At 48.4% G+C, this 25,754-nt stretch overlaps 3 protein-coding genes across 13 annotated transcripts in view; 2 read left to right on the top strand and 1 right to left on the bottom strand.

Moving 5' to 3' along the window:
* The window catches only part of USP4 (ubiquitin specific peptidase 4), a 39,707-nt gene extending 33,377 nt beyond the window's left edge, over window positions 1-6,330 (top strand). For 2 of the 3 annotated variants that reach the window (XM_005222750.5, XM_024982530.2), the window contains 6 exons: window positions 812-882; window positions 1,134-1,252; window positions 1,586-1,735; window positions 2,762-2,865; window positions 5,278-5,366; window positions 5,765-6,330. In XM_005222750.5, coding sequence (XP_005222807.1) covers window positions 812-882; window positions 1,134-1,252; window positions 1,586-1,735; window positions 2,762-2,865; window positions 5,278-5,366; window positions 5,765-5,923 — 692 coding nt within the window. In that variant the 3' untranslated portion in view covers window positions 5,924-6,330. 3 annotated transcript variants of the gene reach the window in all.
* Window positions 6,331-6,637: 307 nt separating this feature from the next.
* On the top strand, window positions 6,638-16,008 carry C22H3orf62 (chromosome 22 C3orf62 homolog). Of its 4 annotated transcripts, none has more exons than XM_059879562.1 (5): window positions 6,638-7,016; window positions 7,309-7,756; window positions 8,413-8,504; window positions 9,970-10,231; window positions 13,477-16,008. In XM_059879562.1, exons 1-5 carry the CDS (start codon window positions 7,013-7,015, stop codon window positions 13,556-13,558), a joined length of 888 nt encoding a protein of 295 aa, XP_059735545.1. In that variant the 5' UTR covers window positions 6,638-7,012; the 3' UTR covers window positions 13,559-16,008.
* A 759-nt stretch (window positions 16,009-16,767) lies between these two features.
* Window positions 16,768-25,754, bottom strand: part of IHO1 (interactor of HORMAD1 1) — a 28,256-nt gene continuing 19,269 nt past the window's right edge. For 4 of the 6 annotated variants that reach the window (XM_005222843.5, XM_059879673.1, XM_059879672.1 and 1 more), the window contains exons 5-8: window positions 24,914-24,962; window positions 24,638-24,725; window positions 19,140-19,243; window positions 16,768-18,797 (exon numbers count right to left, since the gene is read on the bottom strand). In XM_005222843.5, the coding sequence (XP_005222900.1) occupies window positions 17,640-18,797; window positions 19,140-19,243; window positions 24,638-24,725; window positions 24,914-24,962 (1,399 nt within the window). In that variant the 3' untranslated portion in view covers window positions 16,768-17,639. The remainder of the gene's footprint in view (window positions 18,798-19,139; window positions 19,244-24,637; window positions 24,726-24,913; window positions 24,963-25,754) is intronic. The other 2 variants (XM_059879674.1, NM_001205523.2) reach the window with 2 other exon arrangements.

The raw sequence follows: 25,754 nt of genomic DNA on the forward strand, positions 1-25,754 counted from the left end.
GATCTCTATGTCTGTCAGTCTTTCTGTAGCTCCATGGTGTCTGGGCAGCTTCTTCTGTTTAGTGTGAAGTGAAAGTCGCTCAATCGTGTCCCAGCTCCACACAGTCCATGGAATTTTCCTGGCCAGAATACTGGAGTAGGTAGCCGTTCCCTTCTCTAGGGAATCTTTCCAGTGCAGGGATCGAACCCAGGTCTCCCACAATGCAGGCAGATTCTTTACCAGCTGAGCCACTAGGGAAACCCAAGAATACTGGAGTGGGTAGCCTATCCCTTTTCCAGAGGGTCTTCTCAACCCAGGAATCAAATCTCCCTTCTCTCCTGCTATGCTATGGCCTGGAAGATGCCTTCAGGCAGTAAGCATGGGCCATGTGGGCATCACCTTATTTTCTGCCTTCTTTCAGGGATCTCACTCTTGCTTTGCCTAATAGTGTCTGGAAACAGTCGTGTTATGTATCTTGTCAGGTTTTCTTGTGGTTTAAGAAGAGAGGAGAAGCCAATCACTGTTACTCTATCTCGACCTGCGTCCTTTCAGAATTCTGTGTCGTTCCATGAGTCTAGAGCGTATCACAGCCTTTAGAGCATATCACAGTCTTTAGAGCGTATACGGAGGAAGTCTTTGCCAGAGGCTCTGGGGCCCAGGGGTTCCGGGTTGGCTGGCCCCAGACAGAGTGCTGCTCTCGGCGGTGGCTGCTTCTGGGTAGGCAGGTATTAGAACACAGCCTGAGCGTGCTGCTCCTCTCCGCCGTCGCTGGCAGAGCCTCTCCTGTTGCTGGCCTTTCCGTAGCGAGTGACACTTTGGTCCTCCTCCACAGCTCGGTCCACGCTAGCCATCGACTGGGACAGTGAGACCCGGAGCTGTTACTACAACGAACAGGAATCTGAGGTAGGTCACTCGGGACTGTTGGTCAGGGGAAGTGCTGGTTTCTGCTCTGGGGAGGTCTCTCTCACCAGTTCCACAGCCGGCTTCACAGCTTATCTTTTAGACTGAGAATGAAAAGCAGCAAAAGATTTTGTTATTAAATGCTAGCAGCTCCAGAAAGTACGTTATATTCCAGGCATGAGAGCTCATGAGGTGGTGGCTCAGCCTGGTGAGGTTTTGTTTCCTCAGCCAACTCAGCACTTTGTTCCTCACAGACGTACGAGAAGCACGTCAGCATGTTGCAACCTCAGAAGAAAAAGAAGACGGCGGTGGCCCTGAGGGACTGCATCGAGCTCTTCACTACCATGGAGACCCTTGGGGAACATGACCCCTGGTAGGCAGCTCCCCACTCTGAGCAGGGGCGCCCAGGCACCCTGGGGCTCCGAGATCTGCTGGGGCCATCTGTGTAACACAAACCTTTTCATTTGGATCCGTCACTTTTGTACATGGCTGACAGAGAAACACAGGTGTTTCTGCGTGAATTGTGCTTTCCAGCCTCAGAAGGCCATCACCCTCTGTGGGAAGGTGGCTTAGAGACCTCGCTGCTCTGAAGCAGTCTGATGGTTGCAAGACAGGATGTTACGGGGTTATCCCCATGCTTGTGTGCCCAGGTGGCCCTGGCTCCCTGGCTCCCCGCCTCCCCACTCAGCAGAGGTTTTTGTTTCAGGTACTGTCCCAACTGTAAGAAGCACCAGCAGGCCACAAAGAAGTTTGACCTGTGGTCCTTGCCGAAGATCCTGGTGGTCCACCTCAAACGTTTCTCCTACAATAGATACTGGAGGGATAAGCTTGATACAGTCGTGGAGTTCCCAGTCAGGTGGGTCCCTGGGCTGCAGTGGTATTTTGGGGAAAATTAAAAACCAGGCAGACCATCTGCGCACTGATAGAGTGTTTTGCCACCAAAGGCTTTTCTGCATTAAGATGTGTGTGTTGTTGGGCTCTGGGCAGTTAAGATTTTAGGCTCATTTCTCCTCCTTGTTTGGGGAAGTCTCTCTGGTAGAACCACGTCCCCTCTTGAGTCCCTATGCTGCTTGACTGACCTGGTCTTCTTACCTGTCTTCTTACCTTGGTTCCTGGGAGCCCAGACTCAGTAGGACAGCACACGAACGTGCTGCACCACGTTAATGCAGGGGCACAAGGAACCGGGGAGTAATCTGCTGGGGAGAACTGGATTGCTGGGGGCCGCCCTTGGTGGTGCAGATCCATCGCAGTCCTGTCCTTGGGGCAGGGGCTGGGACTGGCTGTCTGCTTGGGTCCTCTCAGGTCCCAGGGTACAGAGTGTAGGTGACACAATCGGTCAGCAAGGTAGGCGTTGCCCACAACATGCAGATTTAAAAATGCTTTCTTCAGGGGCAGGTGTACGGGTAGACAGATAGATGCAGTGTAAGACATATCAGTGGGAGGACCTAGATGGCAGTAAGTCAACAAATAGAGGTATTTGTCGTCAAATTCTTTTTTTCTGTATATTTAAAATTTTAGAAATAAAACATTAGGGGAAAAAATGCTTTGAGGGGCCTGTTTTGGTATTTAGCTTACATTTTTATGGCACTAACTGTGATTCTGACAGTAATAGCCATTTCTACACAGTTGCAACAGCCCTCATGTCTGTGCCCAGAGCCCTTCCTTGCCATCTTGTCAGGGGTTGGAATTCCCCAGGAGGCTTCCCTTCTCCAGCCTAACATGTCCGTGGTCAGAGCAAGACCCCAGGGCGCCTTCTGTCTGGACTCTTCATCTGTTCTTTCTGCAGTCTCTGAGGGCCTCCTGCTATGAAAGGGGTGGCTAGATCGCTCTGACTTCTCACAGTTTAAGGTATTGAAGGGTTCTTTTTGTTTTCTGTGCTTAGAGGTCTGAACATGTCGGAGTTTGTCTGTGACCCGTCAGCGAGGCCATATGTGTACGATCTCATCGCCGTGTCCAATCACTATGGAGCCATGGGGGTTGGCCACTGTGAGTACTGGCATCTGCTCCCCTCTGAGATGTTGAAACACCCTTGGCCACTCATCTGTCACCAGCCTTCCCTGTGTGCCAGCCACTGCCCTAAGGACTTAACTTACACAGCTCTGCAGGCCTCCAGTTGCAGGCTGCCCCTCAGTTGTTTTGCTAGGGTGGTGCTTCATATCCTTTAATCTAATAATCCACTTCCAGTAAATCTACTCTTCTGAAATTACTGGACTTTGGGGAAAAGCTTCATATACAAAGATATTTACCCATTTATACTGGTGGCTCAGACGGTAAAGCATCTGCCCACAATGCAGGAGACCTGGGTTTGCTCCCTGGGTTGGGAAGATCCCCTGGAGAAGGAAATGGGAACCCACTCCAATACTCTTGCCTAGAAAATTCCATGGATGGAGGAGCCTGGTGGGCTATAGTCCATGGGGTCGCGAAAGAGTCGGACACAACTGAGCGACTTCACTTCACTAGTGGAAAATGAGTAACAGCATTGGTGATCAGCAGCTGGCAGTATTGTCCATGTGCTTGATGGAAGAGCACACAGCATTGCAAAATAAAATTATTAATACCGTGGGGAAATGCCCATGATGTGTTCAGGGGAAACAGCTACACAAAATCGCATCATTACAGAAAGTAGTATCACAACTATGTACATTGAAACAAAAGGCAAACTGTGATAGGAGAGGGGACAGCCTAGAAAGAGAGGGACCAGAATGTTTGTTTTACTTTTTTTTTTTACTTTGCTCTACTTTATTTTGAGAAATGTCTGTAATGTGTGGGTTTAATTTCACATTTATACTTTTACTAGTCTGTTTGGTTACTTGTTCATGGAAAGGTCTTAGTGATGTTGAAGTGAGGAGCTGGGTCTCCTCACGTCTCCTCTGTTGCATCTGCACCATGAGAACTGCCACTACACCCCGTGTCAGGATCCCAAGAGATGACACCATGGGAGGTGTTAGTTCCATTTACCCTCACAGTGGATTATGAACTGCCCCAAACCCCAGTCTTTTCCCCTGTACTGGTAAGCTTTTTCTGTTGGCCCAAGTCGGTTCTCCTGCTTCTCTATTCTTACCATATCACCTCCTGCCTTTGGATGGCTGCTCATTTTCCAGCCCTCGGGTCTACATTCCAGGCCATCGGAAGAAGGGGAAAAAAGGGCGTGACCTTCCCTTTTAAGTAGACTTCCCAGAAATCCCCCTCAACTCCTCTACATACGTCTCATTGGCTACAGCTTGGTCACAGGACTACCAACTAGCTGTAGGAATGGGTGGGAAAGAAAAATTGTGCCTGTCTAAAAATTGGGACTCTTCCTGAGTGGCTACTTGCAATACCTGTGATCATACCGCATCCTATAGCACTTTTTTTCTGTGCAAATTAATTTTGATATCTGTATTCATTCATACTGGACCCATGTATTCATTTTTAATTCTTTTGGCATAAAAACGTACTGCTTGGGCAGGTTACTTAGCTTCCATATGCTTCAGTTTCCTTATCCAGGTTAGGCTGGTTGTGTGCAGACCCACTTTGGGTCCACAATTGGAACACCGTGATTTTGATACTGTTCTGCCAAGCATGGACAGCAGGGACAGGCCCTTGGCACCTTCTCTGTCACTTTGTCCTGTGTTCTTCACCACCGCCTGGTACAGTAAGCACTGCAGCGAAGAATGGTTAAACAGCTTGCCAGAGCCACTCAGCAGGTCGAGACCAGAAACCAGATCTCCATCAGATTCAGTCGTTTCTGAGAGTCTGAGTAGAGCAGCAATCGGGTATCACTGCTGGGACTGTTGTTGTAAACACATCTTGCTCGGAAAGTGTAAAATCAAAACCGGAAGTGTTCACTCTGGAAAATACTTGGACTGGTGTGAGGAATTGTTACTGAGCCACAGGTTCTTGCCTCAGAGTTTCAAAGACAGATAAATTTAAGTTTTCTCGTTCACATTCCAGCTCTGCCAACCCAAGCCCCCAGTGTGTCTCTCACTGGGATAACCCCACAGGCTCCAGAAGCAGTGAGAGACAACAATAGACAGCCATTCCTGGATACAGTGGGAATGTTTGACTTGGCATGTTTTTGACAAATATTCTTTTGCTTAAATCTTAAAATATATCAGCTCCTTTTATGGGTCCCCTAGCTCTGAATTAGTGCTCATAGCTGTTTTCCCCAAAATTACAGTTTAAAGCCTTAGTCCCCAGCAGCTCCATTTTTACCCTTTTAGTGCCTTCTTGAGAAGGGAAGATCTTATTTTTTTTTAAGGATGAGTTCTTTTTCCGTTGTTAGGACACAAGCGTAAATTACCTTTAATTTCAGACTCTTGATATGTGTCATGTTTTGGAGCTGTTGAGTGCCAGCCTACTGAGCTAGCCAGATCATCTCTCTTGATGACCAACTAGCATATTCTCTTGCTTTGGCAGACACTGCGTACGCGAAGAACAAACTGAACGGGAAGTGGTATTACTTTGATGATAGCAATGTGTCCCTGGCCTGTGAGGATCAGATAGTGGTGAGTAGGCCCTCATATCTGGTTCCCACTCTTACCTTTAGGGATTAGAGCTGGGAAGAGTCTCCCAGGCTAGTTGGTTATTGAGTCATCCTGCTGGGACAGTGGGAGCTAAATGTGGTGGAGAAAGAATTCACTACCATTCCTTCCGGGACCCTTCCTAAACGAGACACTTGACTCTCCTGAGTCTGTCACAGGGCTCCTACCTTTCCCGACTCCCTGGGCATGGTCAGCATGAGCCAGCCGTAGGTGGTACGGTTTTCACCATCACTTCAGTGTGTGGATGTGCAGGGCGAGACAGCGGATCCCTGAGGGTGGTGTGTTTTGAACAGACAGCAAAGCTTGGGGGGAATGGGTGATTATTCGAACCTGTGAATGGATGTTGTGCCTCTTGTGTTTAGACGAAAGCAGCTTACGTGCTGTTCTACCAGCGTCGAGACGATGAGTTTCATAAGACGCCGTCACTCAGTTTTCCTGGCTCTTCTGATGGAGGTGCAAGACCAAGCAGCTCACAGCAGGGCACGGGGGATGACGAGACTTACAGCATGGACACCAACTGACCTGCCCAGTGACCCTGCACCACAGCACCAGTGCCGTCCCCCAGGAGAACACCTTTGGCACTGAAGACTGCTAGTGTTCTGTCTAAAAACCAGATGAGGAAATTTCCTTCTTTTATGAGCAGAAGAAAAAAAAAAAAAGACCCTGTTTGCTCAGAAGGGTTATGTCAAGAGGCTGAATTATTTTTTTTTATACAGGTGGTAAAAATTTTCTGTAAAACAGGTAGAGCTGCAGAGTTGGGGTTGGCGGTGGGGAGCACACAGTGGAGAATGTCTGACGGATTCCAAAGAGTGGAGGGGAACACACTGTCATGGAGTTTGGGGCCGCCCTGCCCTCCTGGATTTCGGATTCTGGTGCTGGTTGCTGGTCCTCCCAGTGGTCTACCCACAGTAAATCAACCTCAAGTAAACTTGATGTCGTCCCCTTTTCCCTTGCTGTGCACTGAGATGGGTTTATAATAACCCTAAAAAGTTGCCACTGACGCCCCTTCCTGTTTCCCTTTGAGTCACCTAGGAATTTCCAGCTTCCATCTCCCAAATGCTATTTGGTGGTGGGGTTTCCTGCCCTTCAGTCTCCTGTGGAACCTAGCAGTTCTGTTCCCAGCATCCTTGATGAATTGAGGCAGTTGGATATCGTGTGGCGCTTGTATTAGGTCTCACTTAAATATCAGGACAGGACACTGCGGGGTACCAGGTCTCCTGGAGCCGTTTCTCCGTGTTGGCTTCAGAAGAGGAACTTTCCTGGGCTTGGAAAGGGCTCCCGTTCTGCCCGGGACTTTGGTTAGAAGTGAGATCCCCGCCCCTCGGCTACGGCCACCGTGGTCTGATTTCCCCACCCTTTCCCCGGGCCTGCTCTCACGGCCATTGTCGCTGTCCCCTCCGTGCGTGCGTGGACCCTCTGCTTCCCCATCACGCTGCGTGGGTTCAAAGAACCGAGGCCATCCGTGCGTCCCTTGTCTGACCTTTAACCCGAGCCGTGGGGGTTGGGCTCGTCAGTCGCGGACACGCGCGATCAGGTGATGAGAGTGCGCGACGACCGACCTACCGACCTACCGACCGTTGGCGGGGTCGGCGGTGCGGTTTCTCCGGCTGATGGGTGAGGACGCGGCCATGGATCTCCGCCCTGGGCGGCCGCGGGGTGGGGCCTGAGAGGAGTAGGGGTGGCCGGGAGCCGAGGAGGAGGGCCGGGCTCAATCGATCGCGGGTTCCTCCCTCTCCGGTGGAGAAGTAGGGACGCAGCTGTTCCCGCGAGGAGAAAATCTCCTGAGAGTGGGTTTCTCGGGTCTGACCTGTGGCGTGGCTCAAGGAAACCGTGACAAATACCCCTTCGTGGGCGATTTACAACCTCATCTGTACCGCGATTCTCACATTGTTTTGTGCATTTCCAGTGTATTACATAATAAAGACACGGTCGCTTGTAGGGAAGATGTCTGAGAAACTGAGGAGATGCAGAAAGGAGCTGACTGCAGCCATCGACCGGGCCTTTGAAGGAGTCAGCCATTCCCAGGAGTGCTCGGGCCGCCCGCGGGTGGAGCTCGACGCCGCCCCGCTCTCCTTCCCCCTCCCGGTGCACCGGCTCCTCTGCCGGAGGCACCCGCTGGTAGCCTGCTCCTCTGCAGCTCCATTCTCTCCGGTCCCTGGCGCTCCGGAGAATGAGAACGTGGCTTTTGCACCAAACCATGCCCCCGTGAATGCAAAGCCCCAGGCGCTCTGCCCCAAAAGAAAACCTCTGAGCAGCAAGGAAAACATCCTGATGCGTTCCTCCATTTTGGCACCCGAAAGACAGTTTTGGCGAGCAGCAGGAGATGAGGAGATCTGGAGAAAAGACAGTCTAAGGTGATTCCAATCTCATGGGCTTAACAGCTACAATTAGGGGGAATCGCCTATCTGGAGGGGGGGAAAATTGTTGAAAATCCTAAGCTGGGTCCATAACACTGATTTTCCCTCCCCTTGGGGACTCTACTGGAGATAGAAATGGCAACCCACGGACAGAGGACCCTGGTAGGCTACAGTCCATGGGGTCACACAGAGTCGGGCACCACTGAGCAACTTCACTCACTGGGGGCTCTAAGTCTTCCCTGGGCCTTGTCTTCTCCCAGGTGGTTGCAAACTGCCCGGTCTTAGGTACCTTTTAAAGGCTTAATTAAAATTTAAGTTTATTTTTGCATCATCTCTTAGCAAGGAGGACCATGTGGGCTGAAATTTCCAGTTCCTGCTATCTTGGCTGCCCTGGAAGCAGAGACTGAAGAAGCCATTTAATTGTTTCAGTATTACAAATATCTGTTCCCTTATTCACAGACATTAATGGGCATTAGGATGCTTTTAGTCAACTTCACTGACTTAGTGGTTCCCAGTTTTCAAATCACAACATAAATGGCAATTTAAAGGACTAGTGTTTGCCTTTAAGATTATCTAATACTGAGTTCACCTCCGATACTTTCTTGAAAGAGGATCTAATCCTCTGCCTTTTTCTTTTCTCCCGGGGGCTGCAGGAATGATACAGAGAAGGATTTGAAAGTTGACACAGGCATCCCACTCAGTGGTTCCAGCCAAGAGGTCACAAAGGATCTGCTTGATATGATTGGTGAGTTCAGAGGGCTGCTCCATCCTCTCCCTGAAAGGATAGATCCTTCACCCAAGCCCCCAGGTCAGCAAGTGTCTTATAAAAAATACTTAATGTCTCTTCCATCGGCTTGGTAGCTTTGTTTGGTTCACAGCAGGCTCCATGCAGAGAGCCTTTGTGGAGCTGATAGCCTGGAGGAGTCACATCCATCAAGTTATTTCATAAATGTTTCATAAATGTACAGTTAGAGTGAATCCCCAGAGGCCAAGGACTGCAGCCGCTATTGGTGGATGAGTTTATTTGTGACGGAAACAGGACATAGGCAGAGATGAAGAGAGGGGGAGTAGTCCAGCTCGGGTGGGTGGTGGCAACACAAGATTGAAAGAAAAGTTAGAAGCCGAAAGCTCCCCTTTAATTCTGCCATCCACCACAAAGGCGACATAGTGCGGTATATCCTGGCGTAGACACTTTTGCTATACGCACATCTGTATATTCTGTATGTGAACTTCATGCGCCCTATTTTTACACAAGGCACAGTGGCCAGACAGCTCCTAATTAAGAGATACGTAGCCTTGGGAGCAGCCCAAAGCTGTTGGCTCTGAAGGGTCACCAGGTTATGGGGCAGGAAAGGAGGCAGTCTGGTGAGGGGTGGTGCATGCCCTGGGGCACAAAGCAAGATCCCTGCCATTGCTCTAGTGACCTGAGCCTCCTCCCATGGTCCCAGTAGGCGAACAGAAGTCATCACTGCCTCTGCTTACCTCCTTCCATGGCCCCTAACATCTACAGGGAGCATTTTTCTCCCTTTTGGCTGTGGTCCATGGCTGTCTGTGCTAAGTGCTGTGCTCAGTCGCTTGGGTCATGTCCAACTCTTTGCACCCCATATACTATAGCCCGCCAGGCTCCTCTCTGCATGGGTTTCTCCAAGCAAGGATACTGGAGTGGATTGCCATGGTCTCCTCCAGGGGATATTCCTGACCCAGGGATCCAATCCACATGTCTTATCTCTCCCACACTGGTAGGTGGGTTCTTTATCACCAGTGCCACCTGAACAGGTTAGATCTTAGTTCTCCGACCAGGGATCGAACCCACGCCCCGTGCAGTGGAGGTTATGAAGTCTTAACCACTGGACCGACAGGGAAATCCCAATAGGCAGCATTTTACTTATTCAAAAGACCCCACACAGTGTCTTGTGTCCTCAGGTCAGGGAATAGTTCCCCAAGAGCCAGAATAAGCACACGCATCTCTGTATGCTCCCATGTACACCCTCCTTGGAGACCAGTGGATGTTTGGGACTCAGTAAATACCTGCACTAGAAAGGGGGGCACCATGCCCACATCACAGTGCGACAGCGTGCCAGCCCGGGTCAGGAGCACCGGCTTTGCACGCTCCCAGGACACGGCCACCCATTTGGGTTTTTAACTTCTGCCCGAAATGTCTTCAGAATTCTCCCACTGGAATTCTAATGCTGAATGTTTTTATTTTTAAGACCATACAAGCATCCGAACTATTGAAGAATTGGCTGGTAAACTAGAATTTGAAAACGAGTTGAACCGTGTGTGTGGCCATTGCGAAGATTCGCCTTTCAAGGAGGAAGCCTGGGCCTTGCTGGTGGACGAGAGCCCTCAGAAGGCCCCGGATGCAGACTCTGGCAGCCTCAGGCAGGCTTTTGATGACCACAATATCGTGGAGACTGTTCTGGACTTGGAAGAGGACTACAATTTGATGACCTCTTTTAAATACCAAATTGAGTAAGGACAGTTGACTTCAGCTTTGATTCCTTACAGTAGGAGACTGAGGTTAGGATGTCTGTGCAGGTTAGTCACAGTCACCAGGGGCCACTTCAAAGGCTTAGCAGAATCCAAATTACCATGACCTTTTAACTTCTAGTGGTGTCCCTTTTTCAGCTGACAGCTCAGTTTTTTGGTTGTTGTTGTTTGTTAACTCTGTTGCTTTAAAATGTTTCTTTTTTCACTTTTTTTTCCCCCAACGTCTTGACTGTTTTTTGGATTGCTGTTCAATATACGCAGTACCCAAGGCAGGTGCAGGTCGTGGGCCTCTGCTGTGTCTCTTGATGTTCTTTTCCATGGGCCCCTGAAAACATACAAGTTCCACAAGCAGTGTGGGCTTTCTGATCCCCTGGGACCCCCCCATCCCAGGCCAGCTCAGTGGAGGAACTGGCCTCAAGAGGGACCTTGGCCCCAGGCCCTCTGCCACATTTGTACACACCACACACATGGCTGCCTGTCCCCTGCATTGGCATCATGCCCTCCTCATGGCCAGAGCCTCAGCCCCTCCATCCTCACCCCTGCCCAGATCAGAGGCCTCCTACTAGTGTCCAGGGAGCTGGCAGCATCCAGCTCCTGTTCTGGCAGGACATTCCCGTGAGGCCAGCCCACCATACACTCACATCAGACATCTGGGCCCTCAGCTGAGGGGGGAAGGAAGGGATGAACACAGGTCCTGCTCACTCACTTCATACCTGAACCTCATCCATCCCGTTCCAGGACTGGACCTCCGGGAGGCCACAGGTGGTTCCCATGACAGTGACTGTACTGGGATAAGATGGACGGGGGCAGGGAGGGGCTGACCCACTGCCCTCTGAGGTCAGCGTGGCGGCAGCTGCTCAGCAGGGCTGGCTCCAGCCCCACCACTTGAGAGAAAGGACACCATCAGGGATTATTTGGACCCATCTCTCAAAACCATGATGTTCTTTCAGGAAACCTAATAAACTGTTGAGTAAGGTATGATATCTCCCAGAAGCTGAGTGTCAGGGAACTGCTCACCCGCTTGGCTCATAGGAGAGGATGGGGGCGACAAGGCTGGTGCAGAGCTGTTTGTTGTAACATAAAACTCAAGGAGCTGGGGAGGAAGGCCCAGGGGCCGAAGATGCCCCACAAGGCTGTGTTTTCATAAGGCAGGCTACAGGGCTGGCGGCAACACCCCGTCACCACCACAGGCCTAGAGATTCATCTGCGCCCACAGGTGGAAACCTGGCACCTAGTTCCTAGCGGTGCAAAGCCAGGCACCTGCCTGACCCTGAGGACTAGCCTCTGGCCACTTGAAGGGACAGGTCTCCACTGCCGGATGAAGGGCAGAGGGGCTAACCAGAGGCTCCTCCCAAGCCACCTGACAGTCCCTGCAGTGGATAATAAACACTCGCAGATGGTGGTGTTGAGGTTCACTTTTTAGTCCCTGAGCCGGCGGGACAGGAGCAGGTGAGAAGAAATGCTTACAGCCTCTTGGCTGCTGCATTCAGGAGAAGGGGCTGTCTGGATGGATACATGTCAGGCGACTTGATATTCAGAACACCAGGTCTCCCAACAGTGAGTTCCAACTAATATATATTGATGTGGATCGTCTCCCACAGAGGAGGTGAGGCATAGTAATCCCCATCCTCCCCAGTCTCTGCCCATCACTACCCATGGAGAGTGAGCTGGACTTAGTAACTCACTTTCCAGGGAGAGAGCTGGGGAAGAGAGCAGAGGCATGGACAAGCCTGGCAGACACCACTTAACCAGGTGATGGAGGTGCATCCCACCCATGCTGTCCTCAGGTGTGCCCCTCACCCAGCCCTGACAGGATGCAACGAGATGGGGCCTTCATTTTAAACCCAGATTGGGGGATATTCTCTGGATGCCTGGCCAGTACCCTAGATTGTCAATGTCAGGAAAGCAAGGAAAAACTCAAAATCTGTCACACAGCAGCAGACACTGAGGAGACACAGTGACTAAATCCAGTGGTATCCTGGATTGCATCCTGGAATGGAGAGGGGACGTTCATGGAAAAATAGATCAAATACAAGCTCAAGTTTAGTTCTTAATATGTTTATGTTAGTTTCTTAGTTTTGACATGTACACCACAGTTATGCAAGAGGTTAACTTTAAGAGAAGCTAAGTGAAGGATATATTTGAACTATCTTTGTACCTTTCCTGTAAATCTGAATTTATTCCAAAATTTGCAAAAAAAATTTTTTTTAATGCAGTTGATCCCAAGTTTGTGACATTGTTACCGAGGAAGACAAGGAGGGTTTTAGTCTTTTTTGTCTATGCTTCTCAGTTTATCTGCAGTGGACCTGAATCACATCTGCAGAAAGAAGAAATTAGAGTTGTTTTTAAAACCCTCACCTCCGCCAGCCAGCCGTGGGCATCCCTCACCAGATACCTGCCCAGAGGTGACCTTCACAGTTTCGGGAACTGCAGCAGGCCCAGGGCTGGCACGGGAGGCTCGGCAGGACCCTCACCAGTGGCTCACCCTTCCCTGCAGTGCTGGACCCTCAGGGCCAGAAGCTCTAGGTCTCACAGAGCTATTTCTCAGCACTTAGTTCTCCCTGGAGAGGCTTTGCAGAGGGGGTGTCTGCTGGGAGCAGAGACCCAGTGCTAACCCTACAAGACTGAAACGAGAGGACTTTTTTTCTGCCTGCGACATGGACTGTGGCACTTGGGAATGAGGGCTGAGCCTGGGTTAGGGGTGGGGCAGAAGGGAGGCTTTAGATTCTCCTGGCTGGATAGACAAGTATACCTCTAGCTTAGCAAAGCCTTTGTGTGAAAATTCAGATTTACCAAAGAACTAATCCAGCCTGGACTCCTTAAAGGAGGAACTTTTCCTCACTGTAGAAACAGCTGTTGGGTAAAGCAGGTGAGCCCTGAGCCTCTGGCATGCCACTCCCAGAGTAGCTGGGATGGCCACATGGTCATTGCCTTGGTGATACCGTCTCTTGTCTCTGCCTCCCTGGCTCCCCAAGGTGCCCAAGGGACATCTGCCTCTGTCACGTGCCTCAGGGCAGCAGGCAGAAGCGTGCTCATCTGCTCAGAGCAGAGGGTTGGGGAGCCAGTCTCTAGGGATTGAGATGGAGGAATAACAGGAGCCTAGATTTTTTTTTTAATTCGCCTAGAACATTTATTTTAATAAAACTTGAGACCAAAGACTTCTTGGGGAGACATTGATATTTGAGAAACTAAAAATGTTTTACGTCATTTGGTTCTCTCCCCCGCAGTTCATTTTGGCAAGCCAAACAATCACTGGATTGTTTCCGTGGAAACACCAAACTGCAGTTTGGATTAGCAGAATCAAAATAGAAACAAGGCAGCTTCAAGAATAAATAGGAGCTTTGGAACCGGCTAGTCGCCAACTGCGAGTTCAACTTACAGCACAAGGCATGTGAGAAGCTGGGCCCATCCAGTTCTGTAAGGAGGGGTTTCCAGGTCCTCTGGCTGCATCCTGCCTGCAGGGTCGAGGCCAAAATCACTAGAAACCAGCTCTGTCGGTGTGTCGGTGTATTGGTAAACTTTGTAACAAACCTTAGGGCAGAAGGTGGTCTACAGAAGCAAGGAGAGGCTGGGAACTGGAGGAAAAGACAGGAGAAGAAGGGACAGGAAAGAGGAAAGATGAGTAAATGCCAAGTGAAGGTCCAGCAAGGAGCAGAGGCCACAGCTGAGGCTTGAGAGTAAAGCAGCAGTTCTTTCAAGAGGACGATTCAAGGGTGGCCAAGGACTGGAAACAGTGACCCCGCCCTCAGCCCCTTCCAGATTTCAGTGTTTCCCTACATTCCTGGGCCTGGCTGTCTAGCCACAGAGATTGAGACTAGAGCCTGAATTCTTGCCAGGTAAGCTCTGGGGGCACTGATGGTCAGTAGGCGTCTGCCTCAGTGTGGCTCCAGCCAGCATAATCAGGCACACAAGCCTACCTTCTCATCTCTGAGTCTCAGGGCTGCCCGCCCCCTGCTCCCCTCACCAGGGGAGTCGGGGAGCCACCTCTTGGCCCACCTGCCCTGCCTCCTTAACATTCTGCTGGACCCTGCATTTCCAAGCCCAGGGAAGACTCCAAGGGGGTCAGGAGACCAGGAGGATGGAGACAGACCACCTGGGGGATCTGTGCCTCTCACCTTGGCATCCAGGAATGTGCTGGTAAGGCAGCACCATCCTGCCACAGGAGAAGCCGTGAGCTGTTAATGGTCAAAGAAATTGGTGAAAAGGATTCCCTCCTCCTGAATGACGGGCCAGGGGCTCACCCGCTACCAGAGGGAGCCTCCTCTTAACCGAGGCACAAGATGTTTGATACGGCAGAGAAGGCCAGTGAACCAGAAAGGGGAACTCGGGAGTCCACCGAACCTGCTTGTGGGTCGTTATTGAAAAGGCTGTCATCCGGTGACAATCTGAGCCTCTGGTAATTTGCTTTCTCCCTGGGGTACGTGGGAGAACATTAATATTTTAGGTTCCTGCTAAATATTAATATAGAGGGAACAAAGTTTTACTCAGGAAATCTACTGACAATGGATTGCAGCCCTAGTGGGGAAGGACTTTCTGTGCTAGGCCAGCTGGAAAATGCCTGATTTGATGAAGAGTTTTGGCCTAAGGCCTGGCATGAAAAATAATTTTAAAACCTAATCAGCTCTTCTAGGAAGCAGCTATCTTTTTTGAGGGCAAAAAGGCTGTGGTTTTCTGGGTACTTTGGGTGGGAGCTGGCCTGGGAGAAAGGAATGGGCATCTTATAGGAGACCTGTCGTCAGGAGCCCTTTGGAACATCTGAGACAAAAAGGGAAGTTGCAGAAGGCTACTGGAGAGACCCAACTTTCAGGACAGGCTGCCAGGAGCTGTTTGAAAAGCAAGCTGGCCCTGCCCTCAGCACATATTTGTCAGGCGTCTCCTAGTGACACACCGCTCCTGGATGCTGAGAATACAGTAGGGATGAGATGGATGCTGTTCTTTTATTTTTTACAGCTGCTGTTCTTGCTTCTGGAGTTTATATTCCACTATGCAAGGTGGGCAAAAATACAGATTTAAAGTATCATTTCAGATGGAACTACCTGAGAGAAATGAAAACAGGCTAAGGGAATGGGCAATGAGGAGGGCAGGCCCCTTCAGAGGGCTCTCTGTAGGTGATGTTTAAATTGATACTTGACTGTCAAGACAGGTGCTGCGAGTGGCTTCTTTTCCATCCTCAGACTGTAGCTGGGGTTGTATAGAGAGAGGAGCCCCTAGGTGGGCCCTGGGCCAATAGACCTCCCACCACATCCGCCCCTATATAGCTACATACATCTCTATCAGCATCCAAAGAACCAAAAATGTTGCTTCAGGGATGTGCTGGGCTGTGTCATGCTCACCAAATTTGGCAGGAACACAATAGTTTGTTTTTTTAAAAAAAAAAAAAACCCTTAGGAATAAAATAAGAAATATAATATCCTTTCCTGATGATTACTAGAGACAGGCAGTGTAATTTTAATTAGCCCAGCCTTGTTAGGTATTAAATGTACTGCTTATTCTACAAAAACACCCAGCTCATGTAACACTGAGTCACTCTGGCCTTTTGACTTTAAACAAAATAAAATATGTCTAAAGAAATACAGGATTTCATAACACAGCAGAATTAAGGAATAGAAGGTCCTGCCTTGGCATTCTAAAGTTGGAAGGAAACTTCAATGAGAAGGCCACAGTCATAAATGTTGGTGGAGTTTTCTCAACAGGGTCTCAGCTTTGAAGTAAAATGATTAAACTTTTCAACTTAGAGCAATAAAACATTTCCAAATGCAGACTGCTCTGCTCTACAAGCCTGAGAGTAACTGCTGCACAGCCGCCTGTAGCTTGTTTGGGAAGGGCTGGGTTCCATTTCCCCTTGCCACCTTGGCATAAGCAAAGAAAACCAGCAGGGAAGGCAGTGGAGGCTAGCAGAGGGGTGAACAGATAACCCCGAGAGATCCACAGAGGGCGCACAGTCCAGGGCAGCCTGAGGCAGGGCCCAAGTCTCACTTTCTTGCCCTTACAGAGGGCTGCTGCCATTGCTTGTGGCCACAGAACACAGGAGGCCATTGGTCTGGAAATGAGACTGAAAGCAGCTTAGGTTGCCTGGTAGCCCTGCCAAAGGTATCACAGGCAAATTAAACTCTACCAAATTTTTGTGGGATATGTACCCCTGAAAATAAAAATCAGGAGCTATTATGATCCACCTAGAAGCCCCATTTTCAGGAATTCCCTGACAGTCCAGTGGTTAGGACTTTCACTGCAGTGGCCCAGGTTCAATCCCTGGTTGGGGAACTAAGATCCCCAAAAGCCACCTGGCACAGCACCCCTCCCCGCCCCCCCCCCCCCCACACACACACAAAAGCCCTATTTCAACCCTGTACTGGCTTGAAAATGGGCAAATTCTGGAAGCTGTCCATCCATGAGCATTTTTACTTTCAGAACAGTTTGAGTAGGGTGTGGTTTATTAAAACTTATGAGAAGGAATAAAAAGATGGTATGCATCTTGATCTTGAGTAAACTGAAGATCAACAAACTTAATGAAAAAAACATGCTTTTTAAAGTTTTATCTTTATTTGATCATTTTGAATTACAAAAGAAATATGTGTTGCAAAAATTCAAAAACTTTAACAAGATACAGATGGAAAGCCAAAGTCTCATATAAGCCCACTGTTCTCCAGAAATGATGCAGGGCCTGCAGCAGCTCTCATTAGCTTTTAAAAAGGGGTGGAAAACAGGGCAGGGGAAAACAGCTGGGGAGAAGACTGGGACTCCGTGGCTGTGACAAGTGCAGCTCCCAGCATGCAGTGTGAGTCACCTGTCTTTCCTTCGTGGCTTTAACACTGTTATTTCTCTGTTCACAAGAAGTCTGACCTAGTGTGTGCCCCGAATACATCCACTGACCCCAAAAATGGACATTTCTCACAGCAAAAACGGATACAATTTTTTAAAAAATCCTGAGGCCCGGAAAGATCTTAGTCATCTGAAGGAAATGTTTTGAAGACCAAAAAGATGTGTTTGGGAGTCCTGCTGCCATAGCAACAGTTTTGTGAGAGCCCTTCTCCTACTGGATGTTCCGTATGGAGGGCAGTTCTCCTTGTACCAGACCCAATACCCTCCTGCTGATGCCCCACTCCCGGGCTGCTGCCCCAGCTCTCCTCACACCCTCTTCACACATTTCACTCCCATGAATAAGGATGCACTTTTCCCTTATGCTCTGTCTTGGGGAGTGCCCGGTACCCAGAATGCCAGATGTGCTCCCCAGCCCTCCACTGACCCCCACCACCACCCCATCCAAGCCCAGCCTCTGACCCTGAAGACTCCAGGCAGGCTTTGAGAACTCTGCCATCAGCCACCCGAAATGTTCTGTGATTTGTCTTTCCAATGAGACCAAAAACCATCAGCCAAAGTCATTATGGGCTGGTCAGAAGCCATCATCGCTGCTATCAAAACCCAGGTCATAGAGTATATTCTTCCCTGACTCCTGGGACTGAAGGGACTCTGCCCTGGGGTTGAGGTCATTGAGATCACTGAACCAGCTCATCTTGTGGTCCCCCTGGAAACTGGGAAAAAGCAGGCTGTTGTCTTGGGAGGAATGCCCGCTACACTGCACGAGGTTCCCTTGCTCTGCCCTCGTGGTCTTACTGGGCATGACTGTTCCTCCCTGAGCAGAGCAGACTAGATTTGTGGGGCTCCTAGGGCCCCAAAGTTGCAGGGGCTGAGCTAGAGTTTCCTGCTGCCCCCAGGGGGAACTTTGTGGGCTGGAAACTGGAGGCCGAGGATATTTAGAATTAGAAACACAGGTTTTGCTGGGCATTTGTTCTTGCTTCCTGCGTAGGGACCTTCTCCTGGGGGCTTTCCTGGGCTGCTGCTTGTCTTTTTTCCCTCTTTCTACAGTTACGCCTTTCTGTTCAGTCACCAACCTTTGCTCACAAGGGTGACATGAAAATGCACCTTTAGCTTGCCATTTTTGGCTGGTGTTCTTAATGCTGGTTGCAGAGTTGTTTAAGTCCTTATATCCTCGAGATATAAGTTGCGAGTCTCCTTGGAAAACTGGGTCCCTATCTTTAGGAACCTTGTGACCCAGGATGGCAGAGCCACAGTTCTCAGAGCCTGTTTTAGTAACAGAGTTCTGGCAGTTAGTCTTCACGGCCCTGCCCTTGATTTGCCTGTTTCTTTTGCCGGTTCCAACTGCCGGCTGTACAGCCTCTTCTTGGAGAGCATCCCTCTTTGATCCCTCACCCCAGACAGCAAACTCCCTGGGCCTCGGGGAGCCCACACTAAGACTGCATGCAGCAGGGAGGGCCTGGGCCTGCCACGTAACTGGCTTCTCAGAGGTATATTTGTCCTGCCTGGGGAAACTGAGGCTCTGCGCCAGAGGTGGTGAGGTCTGAGAGGCACTGTCTTTCACGTGTTTGGGTGTCAGAGCGATGGAGGTCAATCGCTTTAACTCTGCTAGAACACTGGGCATATTCAGCTGACCTAGATGCTCACACAGCTGCTGAAAGTCCTTACTCTGCTGGATAACCAAAACTTCAAGGTGCTTCAGGTCGGACTTCATTTCTGTAAACTCTGCTTGTCTCTAAACAAAGGCAGTGAAAAAGTAAGGAGTTATGGACAGTGCAACTCAGAAGGCACAATAAAATGTATGAACAAAACAAAGGATGGGCCAGCAGAACCGAACCTTGTACCCTGCTGGGTACTATGAGCGGAAGCATGGCAACACTCTGGAGCAGGGGCCCTAGGGTCCACATGCCAGAGAACCTTGAGAAAGGAAGCTGGGCTCTCCCCTGACCCGATACCAAGGGGCCTGTGGTGGCCTCTGTTCTTGGCTGAAAATTTGCAATTTTAAAGATGTCTCTAGGTCTTAGTAACAAAGCCAGAAACACACACTGGGGGAGAGGGGTCAGAGTCTAACACTTACAGCTTCGAGTCTCTTTTGCAACTCAAGGATGGCCTGGTCCACGTTGCCTTTGTCCTGCACTATTTCCAACATCAGACCACTCTGAGCTTTTGCAGTCTCCTGCCCTAAATACAAAACAATGACAATTCACCACATGAAGACTGTGGTATGCTCCACCCTGCCTAGGCTGCTGTTGGGGGGTCGGGGGGGGAGGAGGAACTGGAAGCTGGCATGGGCTACCTGAGCCTGTTCTGCCAGCACCTATCTGGATCAACCTTGCTGAGGAGATAAAGCAAGAGCAGGGTGGTTCCCCCACTGTTTCTTCTTCCCTCCCTCCCTGAGGACATCCTGGCCAAAGCAGACTCAACCTCAGCACCTGCTGGGACTCTGAAACCTACTCCCCCAGTGACGGCACCAAGTCATCTTTGACCTGCCTTCTTGGCTCTGTCACCAGAGTGATCTTTCTAGAATGCAGTTATGATCATGGTAAATTCCATGTGTTGACCAATTAGAAAAAGACTGTTTACTCGTATTTCAAGCACTGGATCCCTGCTCCTAAACTCAGTTAATGAAATATTTTTCCAGACATCTATGTTGATATTTGTAGTAGAAAGCAAATGTAATTATCCTACCCTAGATGAGTTCATGAATAGCAATGTTTCTTAGGAACAGTGAACATTACCAGCCACAAAAGCAGAGAATGAAGAAGGCAAGCAAAGTGTTCAAGTCTAGATTCAGCAATCAGTAAGCATCAGTCTATGATCCCACATTATTCTTTCTTTGTCCCTAGGAAACACATTCAGGGTCTTTTACTTTGTTATTTATTTTTTTAGTGTCTTCTCTTTTAAAGAGCTTTTGTATTGAGCACATTACTTCCAAAATCTATCCATTTTTTTGGTTTGTTTTAATAACTATCACAGCATAGGGACTTCCCTGATGGTCCAGTGGTTAAGAATCTGCCCTGCAATGCAGGGGACACGGGTTCAATCCCTACCTGGGGAACTAAGATCCCACATGCCTTGGAGCAACCAACCTCAGGCACCACAACCAGAGAGTCCATTCTGCGGCAAGGAAAGATCCCAAGTGCTGGCAACTAAGACCTGACACAGCCAATAAACATATATTAGAAACTATAACAGTATAAAAATGCTTCCAGTGAAAAATGATCAAATCGCTCCCGTGTAGACTTTGTTCTCGCTTCCTGGATTTAGCATTATGAGCATTTTCTGGAGTTTTGTATTAATATATGCACATACCCACGTATAGGTTATAGATCCTGTGTGTGTGTGTCTTCCAGAGAAGAGGACTCGTTTCATTTCTGCTTTGGTTATAAACAGATATTTTTAGCTTTTAAGAAAAATATGCCATTTAAAGCCCACCTCCATACTCTGCACAATCTCTTTTTCTTCAAAAAGGTTTCCTGTTTACACTTGGTCCAAGGCTTGGGAGAGGGCTCCAGGGTGGTTAAAAAGCTGCCTTGTGGCTGCAGAGAGGGGCTTCAGGCAGAAGCGCGGAAACCACAGGGAGACTTGAGGGTGAGCCTTCCAAAGAGATGCTCACCCAGCCCTGCCTGGGGACCAGCCGGCCCACAGAGGTTAATCAGGTGGTCGCCATCTTCTTGATGAGCTTCACCTGCCTCTCCAGGAAGCGGCTCTCCCGGAAGCCACAGGCGGGTTCTGCACGACAGAGCCCAGGGCGCACAGGTCAACACAGGCCTGGTTCCGGTTCTTCTCCATGAACATAGCCATCTCCATAAGCGTCATGGGCCTTACCCACTTCTCTTGAGATGGCTTTGGCACGTCCTAGAACAGGGAGTGGCCACCACACTGGTTTTGCATTTTCCAGAGACACTAACACCCTGGTGCTTCTGCTCAGCCAATATGCGGAAAAAAGTGTCCTGCACCCTCTAGAGAGAGGTAGGAGACGAGGCCTGCAGAGGCCTGTTGACCAGGCAGTTGACAGCGGCCTCCACCTTGATGGAATAATTGTGACAAATCTGGGAGCTCACATGGTTGATGGGTAATAAGGAGTTAATCTCAAAAAATGGTCTTGGTTGGGCCTCGTGGCCAAGGATAGCTGAGTGGCTGACTCTTAAATCTGTGAATGGAAAAAAAGTTGGAGGGTGGTCAGAGGTGAGAGCAAAGGGCATCCCTAGGTCTGTTCCATCCAAATACTGCTGAAGGAAGAGACAGATCCGCAGGACCCCTGAGTGCACTGCCAGTATACAGCCAATATTTCTATTTTCTTTTACAATAATTTTATTGATTATTTAATTATTTGGGGGCTGTACTAGGTCTTCCTTGCCTCGAAGGCTTTCTCGAGTTACCGGGAGCTGGGGGCTACTCTCTTGTCGCGGTGCACAGCTTCTCACTGCGGTGGCTCTTGCTGCAGAGCACAGGCTCTCAGCGCATGGTGCACTGGCTTCAGTAGTTGTGCTGCACAGGTTTAGTTGCCCCTTGGCATGTGGAGTCTTCCCAGACCAGGGATTGAACCTGTGTCCTTTGCATTGGCAGGCGGATTGTTAACCACTGGACCACCAGGGAAGCTCTCTGTTTTCTTATAAAGATGATTCTGTGGGGTCTGAGCGTCCCAGCACTGGAGTTTGCAGGCTGTTGGTGGGGCCGGGTCTTGGTACCAGGGACCCGGAATGTCCGCCTCCAGCCAGAGTTCATGCAGGACCCTGCTAAGTCCCCCACCACCGCCCTTGCCCTCACCTCTCCAGGAAACCCTCCAAGACCAGCAGGGAGTCGCTGCTTTTGCCCTCCAAGCATGGAGTCTCTGTTTCCCCCAGTCCTGAGGGGCTCCTGCAGTCAAGCCCCACTGCTCTTCAAAGCCAAATGCTCTGGGGGCTCTTCCTCCCCGTGCCGGACTCCTGGGCTGGGGAGCCTGGCACGGGGCTCAGAGCTCTCACTCATATGGGAGAATTTCTGCAACATAATGATTCTCCAGACTGTGGGTCGCCCACCTGGGTGGGATGGGATTTGATTATATTGTAAGTGTGCCACTCCTACCATCCCATGGTTTCTCTTTTATGTCTTTGAATTTGACCCCCCCTTTTTTGGTAGATTCCAGTCTTTTTTATTGGTGGTTGTTCAGCAGTTACTTGTGATTTTGGCATGCTTGTAAAAGGAGGTGAACTGAAGGTCCTTCTACTCCCCATCACCTTGTTGCCATCCTCAAAAAAGATTTTATTTCTATTTTAGAGATTCAACAAGGGCTCCATTGAGATGAGGTTGTACGCTGATGCTTTTCCGCTGACAGCCAGTGATTCCCCTTCATAGTTTTGCTCTCCCTGCTGTGCTAATGAAAGCCACCTGAGTAAAGGTCTGGAAGGCTCCATGTACAAGAGGAGTTTGCTCAGGCCTCCCTTTTTATAGGGTACCCTTCCCAATTTTCACTGACTGATCTCTCTCTGCCATAAGATGTGTCCTGGAGCAAGCCATGTGAACACAAGCACCTTGCTATCTTCATTTACCAATTAATAAATATTTCCATTCCAACATGGTTCATATAGATGGCTTTCATTCTTCTTGTGCCTTGCTCAGAAAGGCATTTCTCCTTCTAAAATTATAAAAATGTTGCTTATGCTTCTTATAGTTCTATTTATGATTTAATCACCACACAGTATGTTGATTCCTATGGAATGAATTTTGATGTATGGAGTTACCTATTTTCCAAAAGAGATATTTCCTGATTTTGATAGTGGCCTCTCCTTTTTATTCTCCTAATGACCATACTTTTTAATAGAATTTATACATCTTAGGTGAAAGTACTGCTGTGTACTAATTACCCCACCTAAACCCAAGGTAAAGTGGATTGTGAATGGCCTTGGCAATTCATTCTGTTCGTCTGGTTCTTGGTGTCCTCAACTGAAGAAGAAGGGGAGTTAGATTAGATGGCTTTGAGTGATCCTTCTGGTTGTACAGGCATAGTGTGACTGGGGAAAGACTTTATGACCTCATTCTGTGAAGGCATGAATTACATAATAAACCAAGAGAGTGCTTTCACATAGTATCTTCCCCCTTCCAAGCACAGTGAGTGCCTAGTGAAAGCCTGCAGAATGCACTGACTGGCAGCTTCGGTGCTCTAGGTGAGCTGGACTGGGCCTAGCCATTTGACAGCAGATTTACCTGGTTCCTAAGTGACTACCTAGCAAGAAAGGGAATGGTTCTGGGCAGGCTACTTGCGTGCCTATTTTTAAGAATGACCTGGCTTTTAATTAGTGTAATGCCACAGTGTTTTACTGTTTGCCTGGTCAGTCTTAAGCTCTGAAAGTTAAGGAACTGTCAGGAGTGCAGAATCAGGATCCCTATGCCTACCGAGGCATCCCTATGTCTCCCTTTGCAGACTCAGTTCTCCTCTCTCTGCCTTGACCCTGTGCTGTGGCCTTGAGCACTTCCATTCCCTGTTCTGGGCCTTAAATGCCACACCTCTGCTGCAGTCCTCCTTTTTGTATCAATATTTCACCCAGTTTTAAATGTGAGGAGTAAAAAGAGTGCCTGCCTTTCGGCACTTACAGTGAGCTATTTTATCATGTTAAACACCGTTAGCCGCCTTTTTCCTTCTGCTCTTTGTCTCGCATCTTCTTGTGAGGGTAACAGTCTGGGCTTCCAGAACTGGTCTCTAAACAAATGCACAGCGGCCCCGTGTGTGGCATACTCAGGTTGGAAGCCAGCAGACAGTACAGTTCTTCTTTGCAGACAGATGGGGATTAATTTCAAAGTTACACAAAGGCATTAATTTTTGTAAATCATGAGCAATCCATCCCTTGGCATTTGAATAAGTTGACTTCAATTTGTTTAAAGTAAAAAAAATAAACACAGAGACAAATGCAAACAAGTGCAGATGCAGTCATCAGCTTGCTGTTGAGCTGAAAAGCTGTTGGTTCCAGGGGAAGTGTTCATCTAAGGAAACTTGTGTCATGGCTCCCTTCTGATGAATAAGGGCCTGAACCATGGTTTCACCTAAACGTAAATCACTAATTGACCGAACAGAGGACTTTACAGACCACAGACTGTAACTGAAATTGAGAAAGATGCTGTGATTCACTACAAAACAGCTATCATTGAAGTGAAGGCAGCAAGCAAAACAGTAGGTGACTGGAATATTTCTGACTCCTGAAGGAGTGGTGTCTTTATTTCTAAGTCCTAAGGGAGCAAGGGAGCCTTTATAGACAACACAGCCAGCAGTTCATTTGAGACTCAGGGCTGCCGTTGATTCACTTCAGGTGGTGAGATTAGAAATCTGGCAGAACCATCTGCCTTGAAGCAGCTGGGTTACTGGGTGGGGGATTGGTGCTTCAAAAAAGGCATGGAGGGACCAGGCATTCCCATACAGGGCTGGGGCCTGCTACCCAGTTCAGCTCCACATCCCTTCAGGGCTCATCTTATGTACCCATTCTCTCATCTGAAACACTCTGTGGAACCTCACCACTGGCAGAAACCTGACTAGGGTCAGCAAGTTCACGGTCACTGCTTACCAGTGCCCCCTGCTGATAACCTCAAACACGAGACACTCACATGTCTTGGCCACAGTTTCCAAAGAATCCAAAATAGACTGACTTCTGGAACTGAGATGTTCCTCAGACTCTTCCACTGATGTCTGTAACTAAGAAACCCCAAATTAGGAAATAATTCACAGACTGTTGCCTCATTTTACTAACTTGGCAAACTGTCACTTAATGATAAAAAAAGGGTAGTTAAAATACTGCCGTTTTACATGAACAAAAACCAATACAATTATTAAACTTCTTAAAATGTAAGATGTTTTAACACCTTGAAATGTGGCATACTTACCTTGTGAATGCTTTCTTTGATATGGGAAATGAAGTTGTATAAAGTCTCACTAAAATAGGAAAGAAAAAAGGAAAGTGAACCTTTGCAAAATATTTAAGCAGTAGGTAACAAAATTGATTCCATGAACATAGCAGGATTCTACCCGTGCAACATCAAAACAGTGGTTGATCAGAGCTGAAGACTTAACCCTAAGAAATCTTAGTGCCCAGATTAGAAAAGGAGACACTGACTTTTCGTGATCATTTCCAAAGTGAAACAAAACTTTATTCTGTTTTTTAAAATTTACTCTATATGGATCTTAAATGAGGTTGAATTTTAGCAATTCAAGTGGTTTCTATAGTAGAACACACCAGCTTCCATTTTTATGGCAACATGGCTTCAGAGGATAGTGACTTCCTATGGATAGTCAAAAATTCTTGGACACATATTAGTCTAATGACTATTATTTTGTCTGTAAGAATGGAGATAATTCTGGGAATGATATTGATTTTTAATGAAAAATAAATTATCATAATTATTCCTCAAATATCCCACTTTTGAAAAAAATCAGACAAGGTTCATCATTAAAATTTTTTACAGATTTTTTTTCTTTATACAATGCATATATCAATTTTTGAACCCCAATAGGACAGCTCTTCATGCCACAGTCTTATGGATGCTCCATAAGACTGACTTTAAAAGAGGAATTTGATAGTACCATTTCAGAGTCTTACAAACCATACAGTTTTATGAATAAGATTGACATGACCTGAAAACAATGAAAATCTAAAATGAAAAATTTAGTGAACTAAGGATAAGAACAGAATGATATTAAATTATAAAAGTAGATAATAAGAATAAG

The sequence above is a fragment of the Bos taurus genome, chromosome 22 (assembly GCF_002263795.3).
Source record: "Bos taurus isolate L1 Dominette 01449 registration number 42190680 breed Hereford chromosome 22, ARS-UCD2.0, whole genome shotgun sequence".
In the NCBI taxonomy this organism is placed as follows: domain Eukaryota; kingdom Metazoa; phylum Chordata; class Mammalia; order Artiodactyla; family Bovidae; genus Bos; species Bos taurus.

Coding starts and splice junctions, on each gene's coding strand:
- C22H3orf62 (XM_059879562.1), top strand. Junction 7,757..8,412: donor TGGAGAAAAGACAGTCTAAG/GTGATTCCAATC, acceptor CGGGGGCTGCAG/GAATGATACAGAGAAGGATT. Junction 10,232..13,476: donor TCTTTTAAATACCAAATTGA/GTAAGGACAGTT, acceptor TCTCCCCCGCAG/TTCATTTTGGCAAGCCAAAC.